Source organism: Hyla sarda, chromosome 13 (genome assembly GCF_029499605.1).
Source record: "Hyla sarda isolate aHylSar1 chromosome 13, aHylSar1.hap1, whole genome shotgun sequence".
Classification (NCBI taxonomy): domain Eukaryota; kingdom Metazoa; phylum Chordata; class Amphibia; order Anura; family Hylidae; genus Hyla; species Hyla sarda.
The window spans coordinates 1,897,580-1,912,836 of record NC_079201.1 but is presented as its reverse complement, the minus strand read 5'-3'; the positions used below and the strand labels follow the sequence as shown (position 1 = coordinate 1,912,836).

General features: G+C 44.4%; 1 protein-coding gene across 1 annotated transcript; it reads right to left on the bottom strand.

Annotated features, from left to right (window-relative positions):
- Positions 1-633: 633 nt before the first annotated feature.
- Positions 634-12,259, bottom strand: LOC130297551 (serine/threonine-protein kinase SBK1-like). Its single transcript, XM_056550132.1, has 4 exons — positions 12,044-12,259; positions 3,270-3,507; positions 2,883-3,085; positions 634-2,743 (listed from the first exon to the last, which is right to left on the bottom strand). Exons 2-4 carry the CDS (start codon positions 3,439-3,441, stop codon positions 1,991-1,993), a joined length of 1,128 nt encoding a protein of 375 aa, XP_056406107.1. The 5' UTR covers positions 3,442-3,507; positions 12,044-12,259; the 3' UTR covers positions 634-1,990.
- Positions 12,260-15,257: the final 2,998 nt, after the last annotated feature.

The following is a 15,257-nucleotide window of genomic DNA, read 5'->3' as shown; positions in this document are numbered from 1 at the left end:
ACCACTATGCCACCGGACCACCTCCTCTCCGGACAGTCCTGCAGCACCGGACCAGCGCCGAGCGGAGGTGAGTACTCAGAACTAAAGGGGGTGAGAGGGGGCTGGATGATGTTGAAGGCCGCAGTGGTCTTCAACCTGCGGACCTCCGGAGGTTTCAAAACTACAACTCCCAGCAAGCCCGGACAGCCGATGGCTGCCCGGGCTTGCTGGGAGATGTAGTTTTGAAACCTCTGGAAGTCCGCAGGTTGAAGACCACTGCGGGTGGGGGAGTTCACTCGAGTATAAGCCGAGGGGGGTGTTTTCAGCACGAAAAATCGTGCTGAAAAACTCGGCTTATACTCGAGTATATACGGTAATAATAAATATAAAAAAAATACTTAAAAGGAAAAAAATAAGATGGAAGAATGTTAAAACATGAAAAAAATGATAACATTGTCATAAAAAGAAAAAAATATAAAATAAATATATATATATAAAACGAGGGCAACATAAAAAGAGATATTAAAAATGATAAGTGTATAAAATATTTATATACTATAAATGACAGAAAATACTCAAAAAATTCTCAGAGAAAAAATGACCATTTGGAAAAATGTATATAAAATGTTTGAAATGACAAACGCTTAATCCCAGTTTTGGGTGTAATGATTTATTTTGGAGTTTTTAGTAGTTTTATTTGTTCTTTATACCTTTGCTCTTACTGTTACACTGTCGAATTGTTTTCACTTATAAAATAATAAAAGCAGAACCGTTGTGGTGTCATTCACACTATATTGCCTTTTATAATTTAAAAAATGTTACAACATCCTAAAAAAACAAAAGTGAATTGACGCACAATGATGTCAGATGGATGACGGCTACATAAATAACAGAATAAATAAAATAAAGTCTCGTACATATACACTGAGATGGCGGCGGTCACTACAACGATACAATGGACATTTGTTGTCTTGGCTCACGGCTGCGATGGCGGACCTAGAATGTTCTGCACCACAAGCGGTCAGCGATGGTCACAGACAAAGCAGACGGTCTCTTTGGATTTATGACATAAAAGGCTAAATAGAATAACAATAGAATTTCTTAATCCCAATAAAGGACCAAAAAATATGTCATGGAGGGAAATTCAATAAGAATGTGCTGGAGATTGGACATGTCTGAAAGCCATAAGGGCGCTCTTTGTATGCATTTTCTTATTAACACTTTTATCTTGGTGTAGGAGCAGGTTTTGTTTTGACACATTGACGTTTTCTGTCCGTTCCAGCGCCCCTCTCTCCTGACCTATTATCTTTATGACCATTGGTGGTGGCAGTATGGTCAGGGATTGGCTCCAGCATTCATGTGTCAGTAGGGAACGTCATCGATGTAGCTGTGTAAACAAGATCTCCAGCGTGGACCAAGCAAGCTTAAGCTGGTCACAAACATTTAGATATGTGGTGGGTGGCCTAGGGTTAGAAGGATCAGCCATGTTGATTTTCAGATTGTCCATATATTTTGTTCTTCAGAGATAAGCTGCCACCAGAGGACGACAGCAGGTTTCTCCTCTCTCTGTTCATGGTGGAATCCATACAGAGGGATGGCTGAACTAACCAGCTATTTTATGTGGAGGGCCAAGATAAGGCTCTGAACATGAGAATGGGCTTGCTTCAGGATGTCATATTTGTAGATAAAAATTATAATTAGAATAAATATTTAAAAAAAATTGATTATATTTTGGTGAATTCAAAATGTATAGTTTGAGATAGGATTGGTGGTAAAATATTAATGGCCATAGATGAACAGGAACCATGGACTGCCCTCATGAGAAGACATCTGGCCTTTCTAAACATTGGGCATGCTCATACCTACAAAGCTTGATGTCTTATCAGGTTGTTATGTGGCCAATGTGTATGGAAAACCTTCCCAAAGCCCCAGAGGACCTCTGCTGGTTCATGCCATTAATCCAAAAGAAGACGGCTCTGTCTGTGCATAGTACACGATGAAGAGGAACATTTCATACACATATCTCAATTGGTGCAGAGACTAAGATGGTGTTTGCATTACTCTCTTTCGGGATGTCCTCGTAGCTGCTGCAGGAGGAGAATGATAAACTGGGGCTGGTGTCGCTCTTATTGCTATCGATAGTGTTGCCGTTGAGATACGGAAGACCTTGGGGTTTGACGTGCACAAAGACGTCGCTGTTGGTTTTTGCCTCAGAAGGATGATGTTCTTCCTTGGTCACCAGCCAAGTCTTGCCAAAATACCAGAGGATATCCTTAATGGAGCATCTCTTCTCGGGCTCGATGGAAAGCAATTTGCTAAACATTTTAAGGGCATGAGAGGTGAATCTTCGCCACTGAGATGGCACATTGGCGTTTTTGTATTTTTGCCACTGATAAAATTCATAGTAAAAGGAGTCTGAGTGTAAGGCCTTCTCCCATGGAAAATTCCCAGTCATCATGCAAAAGAGCAGGACCCCGAATGCCCAAACGTCGATATTATATTCCACCACGAATCCACTGTGCTTAGAAGTTTCACAAAGTTCGGGAGCTGTGTAGGGAATGGTCCCACTCACACGCTTTTCTGTGGTTCCGGCAATCCTTGTCATGCCGAAATCTGAGAGTTTAATTTTTCTGCATTCTTTGTCGAAGATAAGAATATTTTCCGGTTTGATGTCACGGTGGACCAGCTTCCGATTGTGGAGATAATCCAGGGCTAATGCTACTTGGTAGATGCAACGTTTGGTTATGTGCTCGGAAAGACCCACCTGGAAAGGGAGCACAAGAATGGAGTAAAGAAAGAGAATGAATGATGGAATATACACTTGGTTTCGCGGTTATTATAATACATGAGCTTCAAAGGATTCTTAGCTCTTGGTTGAACAATCTGTAGTTTTCCCAACATACCTGTGGAGGGATGATATCGAAAAGGTCCCCAGCCACCGCGTATTCTTGTGCAAACACGTAGTATTCATCCGTTTCGAAGGCAATGTCGTGCATGCCGATGATATATGGACAGGCTGACAGGTAGCGTGAGATGCAATATTCCTGCAGGAAACTCTTCTGTTTTGTTGTTTTCTTCCTCAGAAATTTTAGAGCCATTTTTGTACCTAAAATAAAATAAAAAGTCTTAAATTGGTCTTACTGAGGACCCTAACCCCTCTATAGTCTACGTCTTCCTATGTTACAGATTCTACATTTTGGCTCAGTGACCTCAAGTTACATGCAACTAACTTTCTACAACAATTCTCAGGTCTAGATTGTCTACTTGAAGGTCGATGTTCCAAGTCTCACCTCTGGTTTTATGGATCACCAGATCGACTCTTCCATATGTCCCTTTTCCGAGCTCCCTGATGACCTCATACTGTTTGGTGATTTCTACTTTCTCCATTGTCTTTGCCGTCAGTATCTGTAGCTCCTCAAGGATATCCACTGCTCCCCGGGACAGTAGTGATGAGACACTCATGGTTGTCCTCTGTGCAAAGTAATTTAGTCACCAAAAATGTTCAACTTTCATTAGATCCGTGGAGACCTAGAATAAAAAAGACAATTTTGGTTAGTCACCAGCTAGGGTTGTAAGATAATTATGTTCCACTATCATCATTGCCATCATCTTCATCCTCATCATTAACCAATGTTCTCATCAATAAATGATGTGGTGGACCCTCAAATTGCACAGACTGGTAAAAACCTTACAGCACGTGTTGCCTAACAAGAATTCTCTTGAGACAACCTACCCAAGTGGGAGGAGAATTTTTGGATATCTACATTGTTGAGGAGTTTGTAATGAACAGTATCTTAACCATTATAAACCTGTCCGCCCTGCTTCTTAGTAAACCCCTCAGAGATATATAGGACCAGAGGACACGTGAGTCTTACCAGAATGTCCTCGCCTACATGAGTCTATGCCTGGTAAGTGGATTCAAACGTTAAACACTACAAGTTATTGTCCTCTGTGGATGATACAATATATATATATTAATATGATAAATAAATTAAAATCAATTTTTGTTTCTACTGAACATGTCTAGCATTGAGTAAGAGCAAAAGACCAGAACTCTAAGGTCGGTAGGAAAGGTCATTATTTTTCATATGGTTAAGTGCTGGAAGCAAAGAGACATAATGTACATACAAAGGGCCTCAACCTCTGAAGGATCAGACGTCCTTCAAAGAATGGTGCCAAAACAATAAAGAACAACAGGAGTAGGAATTTCTATACAAAGGGCTTTAACCAAAGAATAAAAAGGCATTGGTCCTGGCAGTGGAGACATCACAAGAAAGGAGACTTCCACACAAAAACCTTTAACCTCCAAAGGAACAAATTCCTTCAAGGACTGGAACTGGTACCAGTGGTAGAAGCATTACAAGAGAGTAGACTTCAATATGTAGGGCTTTAATCTGAAAAGGATCAAATCTCCTTCAAGGGCTGGTGCCGGTACATTTGGTGGAAGCATCATGGGAGAAGAAACCACCATATAAAGGGCTCTGACCTCAGAGAGATCAAAAGCTCATTCATGGACTGGCGCTGGTACCAGTAGTGGAAATGGTACAGGAGAAGAGACTTTCATATCAAGAACTTTAACCTGGGAAGGATCGAGCATCCTTAAAGTTTGGTTCCAGTATGGATTGTAGAAGCCTCATGGGAGAAGAGACTTCCCAAGGATTAGACATCCTCCACTAGTCAGTATGGTCCTTCACAATCACTGGTCAGTATGGTCATTAACTGCTGAGAAGTCACGATACAGAGCCCCAGAGTCACTGTCCAATGGTTTGTCACGAAGATTATAAAACCAACAAGCAGCTGTTTCCCGTAATGTAGAATTCATATATTGTGAAGTTTAAGTGAACTAAATAAATACACAGAAATGGCACCAAAATATTCTTTAGGCAGTTTTGACTTTTTTTTCTGTTTCTGATTGAACATAATATTGGGCACATGGTCCCTTATTGTTTATACTGTCATCTACTTTTATTGGAATCAGTGACAGAGATGACAGAGTGGTGGGATTCTCCAGGATCAACAACAGTCGGCACGGACAGCAAACACCATGTGCACCGCCTTTCACAAACAGGAGGACCCAGATGGAGCATCTGGTCAAGGAAAACATTGTGTGTGATCCCTGAGAGATGATCAGGAGTCCTCTCCGCAGTCCTCCAAATAATTGTGTTTGATCTTCAGGTTAAATGGAGGAAATCAGTAAAAAAAACAATAACTGTCAGAATGATGGTATTTCATTATTTTAACCCCAGTACAGATGAGAAACCAGTTCCACATAGCTCCACCTACTGCATGTGTAATATACAGACTAATGAATCCAATGGTGTAAAGCTGAGATAACTCTGATCCCAGCCATTCAGACCCTTAGATACCATTGCCAAATGCCCATGTGTATGTGCCTACTAGGGCCTACCTCCTTTTGTCCCTTCCCCCCGAGCTCAGATATTCTGCCCAGCTGGCTACATGCTGCTCGACCCATTATGTCCCATCCCAGTCCTAGCTGGTAAAGTGTCACAACTACCGAAATATTTTTTCCAATATCAACCATCTAACTTATAAAGAATTATCTCTTAAAGGGGTATTCCAGGCAAAACCTTTTTATATATATATCAACTGGCTCCGGAAAGTTAAACAGATTTTGTAAATTACTTCTATTAAAAAATCTTAATCCTTCCAATAGTTATTAGCTTCTGAAGTTTTCTGTCTAACTGCTCAATGATGATGTCACGTCCCGGAAGCTGTGCATGATGGGAGAATATCCCCATAGGAACTGCACAGCTCCCGGGACATGAGTCATCAGAGAGCAGTTAGACAGAAAAGAACAACTCAACTTCAGAAGCGAATAACTATTGGAAGGATTAAGATTTTTTAACAGAAGTAATTTACAAATCTGTTTAACTTTCTGGAGCCAGTTGATATATAAAAAAAAGTTTTGGCCTGGAATACCCCTTTAACACTTTCAGTAAGAGCCAGACTGATCAACAGAAGACAGTCCATGACAACATAAGGGTGCGGGGCAATCCTGGGAGCTACACAAAGCACTGGTGGCCATCTGCCCATGACAATTCATACCCCCAGCCATGAACCCAACTCAGAAGCTCAGATAACACCCTAAGAAGCCCCTAACATCTTTAAGACACACCATTACATTTTTTACATGCAAGATAAGTCTATGATGCATTTCCTCCCCAACATTTTCCACCAACTCCTAAGTGTAGAGTCCCATCACCAATGGTGCAGAAGTTGTAGTGTGGCTGAGAGGAAAGGTTTTTGTATATTGAATAGATATGTATGAGGTCACGGAAGTTTATATGCAAAAAGTATTTATCTGCATTGCACAGTGAGGTGCTAACACTGTGAAGGGTTAATTGATATCTTGTATCAAAAGAATGATGCCTTGGTCACATGATCCTCTCAACCAATGGTTGTGGGAAAAGTCCCTAGTCAAGCCTCCCTCTCCCAGGAAGAGGGGTGTTACTCAGAATAATTTGGGCCTAGTTCTTGCCAGAGCAACACATCTCTCAGCTCTGCCCCCTGCTGGGAAGATTGGTAAAGCCTATCTAGGTGCCCCTAGGGGAAATTCTGTCTACAAGCAAGTCACTGGTTCTGCCCACACTATGAGGATAAAGTGCTCAAGTCCAAGGAGGAGATTTTATTGTCTTTGCCAGAGAGAAGGCTGGACAAGAGTCTCTGTGCAATACAATGTGCTTGGCTGCCACATCAGGAGAAGTTTTCCTACCTACATTCTTCCTTATCATGTCACAGACCAGAATTGTTAAGTAAAGAAAGCCTACTTATTGCAACACAGTAAGCATCCTCCTCAGGAGAGTTTGAGCTTTTCAGACTGTAAACATTCATTTGAGCTATTCGGACTGTAAACATTCATATCTGTAGTAAACATGGTAAGAAGCACCTCAGAGATTACTAATCCAGGAAATCTGCTATAAAAGCAACATTTAAAAGGACAGTGACCAAATATCTATTCATATGGTTAAACGGTTGTAACATTACCATAAAGGGCATTAGAACACCATCAGCCAGGACACACATATTCAGTGAGTGCCCAAGAGGAACTCGAAACGCCATCCCCAATGAACTTACCCTCCCCCCATTATTGCACCAATCTAAGAGGTGTGGTAGTACCTGTAGAAGCCCTCCAGCTACTGTGACCAACATGAGGACTACCACTCTCAGCCTCCCCACCAGGTCTACTGCAATTGTACCGTCATATACCAGCTCACATTATTCTATACAGCTCATTATACAGATTGTTAAAAAGAGGAATGGCGGAACAGTAACTGTGATCTGTGCAATGAGCAGCCGCAAAGTCTACGGTCCCTTCTTTTTTGGACATGTAATAGGAATGGCCTATACCACAGATAGACTATGTCTGGCAGATTTTCCTCTAACAGCAGGATGGTCTCCTCCACATCTCCATTTTGATACCTGTATGAAACTCTACTGGGACGTTGGATCCCCCGCGCTGTAAACCATTCACCAATGTTGTGTCGGCCTCCACGATCACCAAATCTAACACCCTGTGACATCTTTCTGTGGGGGCCCCATCAAGGACTACATAAAGGAATATCTGCCACCCACCTGACTGACCAGAGACATGGCATTACTGACAAAAGTGGAGTCCAAGGAGATGCTGGAGGCGAATGGACAGAACTGGACCACCACCAAGACCTAGTGTCACCAGGGGAAATCACTGAGAACATCTGTAGTGTAGAGATAAAACCTGGATACATGGAGGGGGGGGGGGGGCTCCTTATAGTCCACCCAGTTCCTGATATAGAAGCTGTATTCTCCTCAGTTGGCTCTGATGGCATCTTACGTGATCTCGTTCCTCTGGAGATGTCACCTCTGTGGGATCGACTGTATGAACTGGATCATGTCCGGGAGATCCCCGAGTTATACCGGTACGGCCTATATCAATGTATATTATATTATAAGCAGCTGGCGTCCGTCCTAGTCACATAACCCTATAATATTCTGGTGGTCCAGGAGGAAGCGGTGAGAGGAGGGTCCGGGAATCAGGCCCATAGATAGATAGATAGATAGATAGATAGGAGGAAGCAGTGAGAGGAGGGTCCGAGAATCAGGCCTATAGATAGATAGATAGGAGGAAGCGGTGAGAGGAGGGTCTGGGAATCAGGTCTACAGATAGATAGATAAATAGGAGGAAGCGGTGAGAGGAGGGTCCGGGAATCAGGCCCATAGATAGGTAGATAGATAGATAGTTTGGAGGAAGCAGTGAGAGGAAGGTCCGAGAATCAGGCCTATAGATAGATAGGAGGAAGCGGTGAGAGGAGGGTCCGGGAATCAGGTCGATAGATAGATAGATAGGAGGAAGCGGTGAGAGGAGGGTCCGGGAATCAGGCCCATAGATAGATAGATAGATAGATAGATAGATAGGAGGAAGCAGTTAGAGGAGGGTCCGAGAATCACGCTGATAGATAGGAGGAAGCGATGAGAGGAGGGTCCGAGAATCAGGCCGATAGATAGGAGGGTCCGGGAATCAGGTCTATAGATAGATAGATAGGAGGAAGTGGTGAGAGGAGGGTCCAGGAATCAGGCCCATAGATAGATAGATAGATAGGAGGAAGCGGTGAGGGGAGGGTCCGAGAATCAGGCTGATAGATAGATAGGAGGAAGCAGTTAGAGGAGGGTCTGAGAATCACGCTGATAGATAGGAGGAAGCGATGAGAGGAGGGTCCGAGAATCAGGCCGATAGATAGGAGGGTCCGGGAATCAGGTCTATAGATAGATAGATAGGAGGAAGTGGTGAGAGGAGGGTCCAGGAATCAGGCCCATAGATAGATAGATAGATAGGAGGAAGCGGTGAGAGGAGGGTCCGAGAATCAGGCTGATAGATAGGAGGAAGCGGTGAGAGGAGGGTCCGGGGATCAGGACGATAGATAGATAGATAGATAGGAGGAAGTGATGAGAGGACAGTCCGGGCATCAGGCCCATAGATAGATAGGAGGAATCAGTGAGAGGAGGGTCTGGGGGTCAGGCCCATAGATAGATAGGAGGAAGCAGTGAGAGGAGGGTCCGGGGCTCAGGCCCAGCTAAATCCTCCAGAACCCATCACTCATGGTCCTCACCACCTGCCTAACCCCACCGACCAGGAGCCTCATTCACATTCCTGTGAGGGGAAGTCTCTGTAGTCAGGAACAGCCCCCTGCCGAGGAGAAGGAGCACCAGAGCATCTACTACAAAAAAACTGCTGGGTGTGAACTGTGCCTAATAAAAGGAGGATTATATAAGAGCCGAGGAGAACGATAGATATGAGATAGATAGATATGAGATAGATCGATATGAGATAGATACATAGATAGATATGAGATAGATAGATATGTGATACATAGATAGATAGATACACTGCTCAAAAAAATAAAGGGAACACTTAAAGAACACAATGTAACTCCAAGTCAATGACACTTCTGTGAAATCCCACTGTCCACTCAGGAAGAACACTGACTGACAATCAATTTCACATGCTGTTGTGCAAATGGAACAGACAACAGGTGGAAATTATAGGCACTTAGCAAGACATTCCCAATAAAGAGTTGTTCTGCAGGTGGTGACCACAGACCACTTCTCAGTTCCTTTGCTTCCTGGCTGATGTTTTGGTCACTTTTGAATGCTGGCGGTGCTTTCACTCTAGTGGTAGCATGAGTCTACAACCCACACAAGTGGCTCAGGTAGTGCAGCTCATCCAGGATGGCACATCAATGTGAGCTGTGGCAAGAAGGTTTGCTGTGTCTGTCAGCGTAGTGTCCAGAGCATGGAGGCGCTACCAGGAGACAGACCAGTACATCAGAAGATGTGGAGGAGGCCGTAGGAGGGCAACAACCCAGCAGCAGGACTGCTACCTCCTCCTTTGTGCAAGGAGGAGCACTGCCAGAGCCCTGCAAAATGATCTCCAGCAGGCCACAAATGTGCATGTGTCCACTCAAACGATCAGAAACAGACTCCATGAGGGAGGTATGAGGGCCCGACATCCACAGGTGGGGGTTGTGCTTACAGCCCAACACCGTACAGGACGTTTGGCATTTGCCAGAGAACACCAAGATTGGCAAATTCACCACTGGTGCCCTGTGCTCTTCACAGATGAAAGCAGGTTCACACTGAGCACATGTGACAGACGTGACAGAGTCTGGAGACGCCGTGGAGAACATTCTACTGCCTGCAACATCCTCCAGCATGACCGGTTTGGTGGTGGGTCAGTAATGGTGTGGGGTGTCATTTCTTTGGGAGGCCGCACAGCCCTCCATATGCTTGCCAGAGGTAGCCTGACTGCTATTAGGTGCTGAGATGAGACCCTCAGACCCATTGTGAGACCATATGCTGGTGCGGTTGGCCCTGGGTTCCTCCTAATACAAGACAATGCTAGACCTCATGTGGCTGGAGTGTGTCAGCAGTTCCTACAAGAGGAAGGCATTGATGCAATGGACTGGCCGCCCGTTCCCCTGAATCCGACTGAGCACATCTGGGACGTCTCGCTCCATCCACCACAGACTGTCCAGGAGTTGGCGGATGCTTTAGTCCAGGTCTGGGAGGACATCCCTCAGGAGACCATCCTTCACCTCATCAGGAGCATGCCCAGGCGTTGTAGGGAGGTCATACGGGCACGTGGAGGCCACACACACTACTGAGCCTCATTGTGACTTGTTTTAAGGACATTACATAAAGTTGGATCGGCCTGTAGTGAGGTTTTCCACTGTGATTTTGAGTGTGACTCCATATCCAGACCTCCAGGGGTTCATACATTTGATTTCCATTGATAATTTTTGGTGATTTTGTTGTCAGCGCATTCAACTATGTAAAGAGGAAAGTATTTCATACGATTAGTTCATTCATTCAGATCTTCGATGTGTTATCTTAGTGTTCCCTTTATTTTTTTGAGCAGTGTATAAGGATATGTAAGTAGATAGATATGAGATAGATAGATATATAGATAGATATGAGATGGATAGATATGAAATAGATAATATTACTGGAACAATACAATAGACTGTATATTATACAGTATATTATGGTGTGTACTGTTTATTGCAGGTATGTGTGTGTGTATATATATATATATATATATATATATATATATATATATACATACATATACACAAACACCTCCCCCTAGTCCCCAACGACTGTATAGATATATGTGTGTATATGTATGGGTATATTTATGTATACACACCTCCCCCCAGTCCCATGTATATCCCCAAAAACTGTATAGATATGTATGTATGTGTTTGTGTGTATGCATATGTGTATATACATATATATATATATATATATATATATATATGCCTTCCCCCTAGTCCCATGTATATCCCTACAGCCTGTACAGATATATGTATATATACCTCCCTCTAGTCCTGTGTATATTCCCACAGCCTGTACAGATATATGTATATATACCTGCCCCCATGTCCCATGTATATCTCTACAGCCTGTACATATATATGTATATATACCTCCCCCTAGTCCTGTGTATATTCCCACAGCCTGTACAGATATATGTATATATACCTGTCCCCTTTGTCCCATGTATAACCCTACAGCCTGTACAGATATATGTATATATACCTCCCCCTAGTCCCATGTATATCCCAACAGCCTGTACAGATATATGTATATATACCTGCCCCCTTTGTCCCATGTATATCCCTACAGCCTGTAGAGATATATGTATATATACCTCCCCCTTTATCCCATGTATATCCCCACAGCCTGTACAGATATATGTATATATACCTGCCCCCTTTGTCCCATGTATATCCCTACAGCCTGTAGAGATATATGTATATATACCTCCCCCTTTATCCCATGTATATCCCCACAGCCTGTACAGATATATGTGTGTGCAGGTATGTGTACAGGTATATATTCCTACCCCTTTGTCCTATATATATCCCCACAGCCTGTACAGATATATGTGTGTGTAGATATATATACCTCCCCTAGTCCCATGTATATCTATGTGGCGTTGACATGTCAGGTGCTGCAGAGATCCTAGAATGCCCATCGTCATCCGGGCACCGCAGCCCCTCCTCACCTTACATGGAGACCCTGTGTGTCTGGCAGCCTCGGTCCATGCCCCGGTGTTGGCTCTGGGGGTCTTATAGAGATGTGATTTGCCTTTGTTCCAGAGCGGATCCTGGCAGTGTCATTGTGGTGTCAGCCCGCAGTGTCTGCTGCAGATGGATAAACAGGCTGAGCCGTGGTCGGTGACAATGGACCCTCCCACCAGAGTAATCCTGCCCTGCTCTGCACAATGCAGCTCTGCACAGCACAGGCTTATCCAGCGTCAGCATGTCCTCACAGAGATGTTCTCATGGTGATGACCTCATGATGATGACCTCATGGAGATGTCCTCATGGTGATATCCTCATGGTGATGTCCTCATGGGGATGTCCTCATGGGGATGTCCTCATGGGGATGTCCTCATGGTGATGACCTCATGGAGATGTCCTCATGGTGATGACATGATGATGACCTCATGGTGATGTCCTCATGGTGATGTCCTCATGGTGATATCCTCATGGTGATGTCCTCATGGTAATGTCCTCATGGGGATGTCCTCATGGAGATGTCCTCATGGTGATGTCCTCATGGTGATGTCCTCATGGGGATGTCCTCATGGTGATGTCCTCATGGTGATGACCTCATGGAGATGACCTCATGGAGATGTCCTCATGGTGATGACCTCATGATGATGACCTCATGGTGATGACCTAATGGTGATGTGCTCATGGTGATATCCTCATGGTGATGTCCTCATGGAGATGTCCTCATGGTGATGACCTCATGATGATGACCTCATGATGATGACCTCATGGTGATGTCCTCATGGTGATGTCCTCATGGTGATGTCCTCATGATGATGACCTCACGGTGATGTCCTCACGGAGATGTCCTCATGGTGATGTCCTCAAGGAGATGTCCTCATGGTGATGACCTCATGGTGGTGACCTCATGGAGAGGACCTCATGGAGAGGACCTCATGGTGATGACCTCATGGTGATGTCCTCATGGTGATGTCCTCATGGTGATGTACTCATGGTGATCTCCTCTCTGAGATGTTCTCTTGGAGACAGATCACTATAATGCATCCATCTTACTCTTTCGATTCATTATTTCACCTGTTCTCCCACAATTCCCTGCACTGCAGCACTCCCAGATGAGGTGAGCTGGTCCTGCTTATCCTGGGCCTCCTGGTGATGTCCTCATGGTGATGTCCTCATGGAGATGTCCTCATGGAGATGTCCTCATGGAGATGTCCTCATGGAGATGTCCTCATGGTGATGACCTCATGGAGATGACCTCATGGTGATGACCTCATGGTGATGTCCTCATGGTGATGTCCTCATGGTGATGTCCTCATGGTGATCTCCTCTCTGAGATGTTCTCTTGGAGACAGATCACTATAATGCATCCATCTTACCCTTTTGATTCATTATTTCACCTGTTCTCCCACAATTCCCTGCACTGCAGCACTCCCAGATGAGGTGAGCTGGTCCTGCTCATCCTAAGCCTCCTGGTTCTGCTTATCTTGAGCTGCCGGTTCATGATCTTTGCCCCTCTCCCTTCCTAGAGCAGAAATGTCTGGTGTTTATGTCCCTTTGCTTTCCATGACCCTTAAACCAAGAGCCCCAATCCTTACTTTGCTGACAATGCAGCTGTGTGTGGAGAGAGGTCTTGCAGAGTTTCCTACCAGTGGCAAAAGCAAAGGGACACACCCCTCTCTACAAGGGCCCCATAGTAGTCACATGGTGGACACACCCCTCTCTCCAAGGGCCCCATAGTAGTCACATGGTCTGTCTCTATGTTATGTACGCTCTTGGTTCCAGGCCGTGTTCTCATGAGTTATGATGATGTCTACAGAAGACGGAAGCATATGAGGATTGACCTTGTGGTCATTCACCCCTTTATTGCCCTCAATTCTCCCCTGGACAGGTCCTTCCTTACAGTCTCCTTTCCATTGTTCCTGCTCACTTACCAAGGAGACCCTGTGTGCACATCTGGCTCTTCCCCGTCAATCATTAAGGGTACACTTAACCAATGAAGGTCAGGCTTTCTGTATCCAGGAAGGGGGATAATTTGCATTATTCAGGCTGACTGCCTGCTTACCGCCTGTACAGATTCTGTAATTGCCCCCAATACTGATTGTCTGCCGGAATCCATAAGAAGGGGAACTTTAAGGACGTCCAAGTATATACAATGTGAAAGGATCCCGACCAATCATGACACTGCAAGCCACACACCATGGCCGGCCTTCCCCTGGCATATCATTCAGAATTGACCAAGCTAGCCATTGGACGGTCACCCCCAGGCCAGAACTGTTCTTTGGAGGCCTCTGTATGGCTCATCTCCATGTCAAGAACCAAACTCAATGTAGCTCCTCTCCTGGCCATCTGTGAAGTCCCCTCTATTTCTAAATCCTTCCCTCATTTGTTCTACATAATCCCCTTCCCAGGTGTGACCCATTCTGTACCCCACTTTTCCCCACCTCACTTGTGGTCACCACCGTCTTGGGACGCCATTCTATGAAGAAGTCACATAGGACTCCTTACCTAGATTCTTCCCAGGAGACTTTATCTTCTGGACCATTATGATTTATATTACCTATCATGAAGATCTTCCTCGCTGTCATGTTAGAAGATACATTTTCAACCCCGAATGAATATATTGCCTTCCACCATTCTACACCCATCCTCTTGGCCATGAGATCAAAATCTGCCACCAGATCTATGACCATTCAGCTCTACGACCACAGTTCTGACCAAATATTGATGAATATTAGAGCAAAAATTTGTAGTTTTGTCATCCTGAAGCCAGAACAAGGGTCAAGATTAGCTGTGGCCTCCATAAGTCACCTTATTTATAAAAGAAATCCAAGACATGAGATGGTACGTGGCCACAAACATCACCAATTCATGTAGAAAATTGGTTTTCATGCAGGTGCATAGCTGACCCACCATGACCCCTCCAGATGTTCCTCAGACACTTTAGAAGAATATATAAATGAACTCTGTGAGGAGCCTCAACTCCTTTGGCACCATCACTTTGAAACCCACAACTTTATGGACTCATCATGGGGTCACTTGCGTTTAGTCAAGAAATAACTTGTGTTCAATTACACAGCAGCACCACCAGAGGAGAAATGGGGTATTACATGCCAAGTCCTCCAGGAAATTCCTCAAGTAAGGTAAATGAAAATGTTTTTTTTAAACCATGTGACCTATATAATATAGAATTCCCCTTCAAGA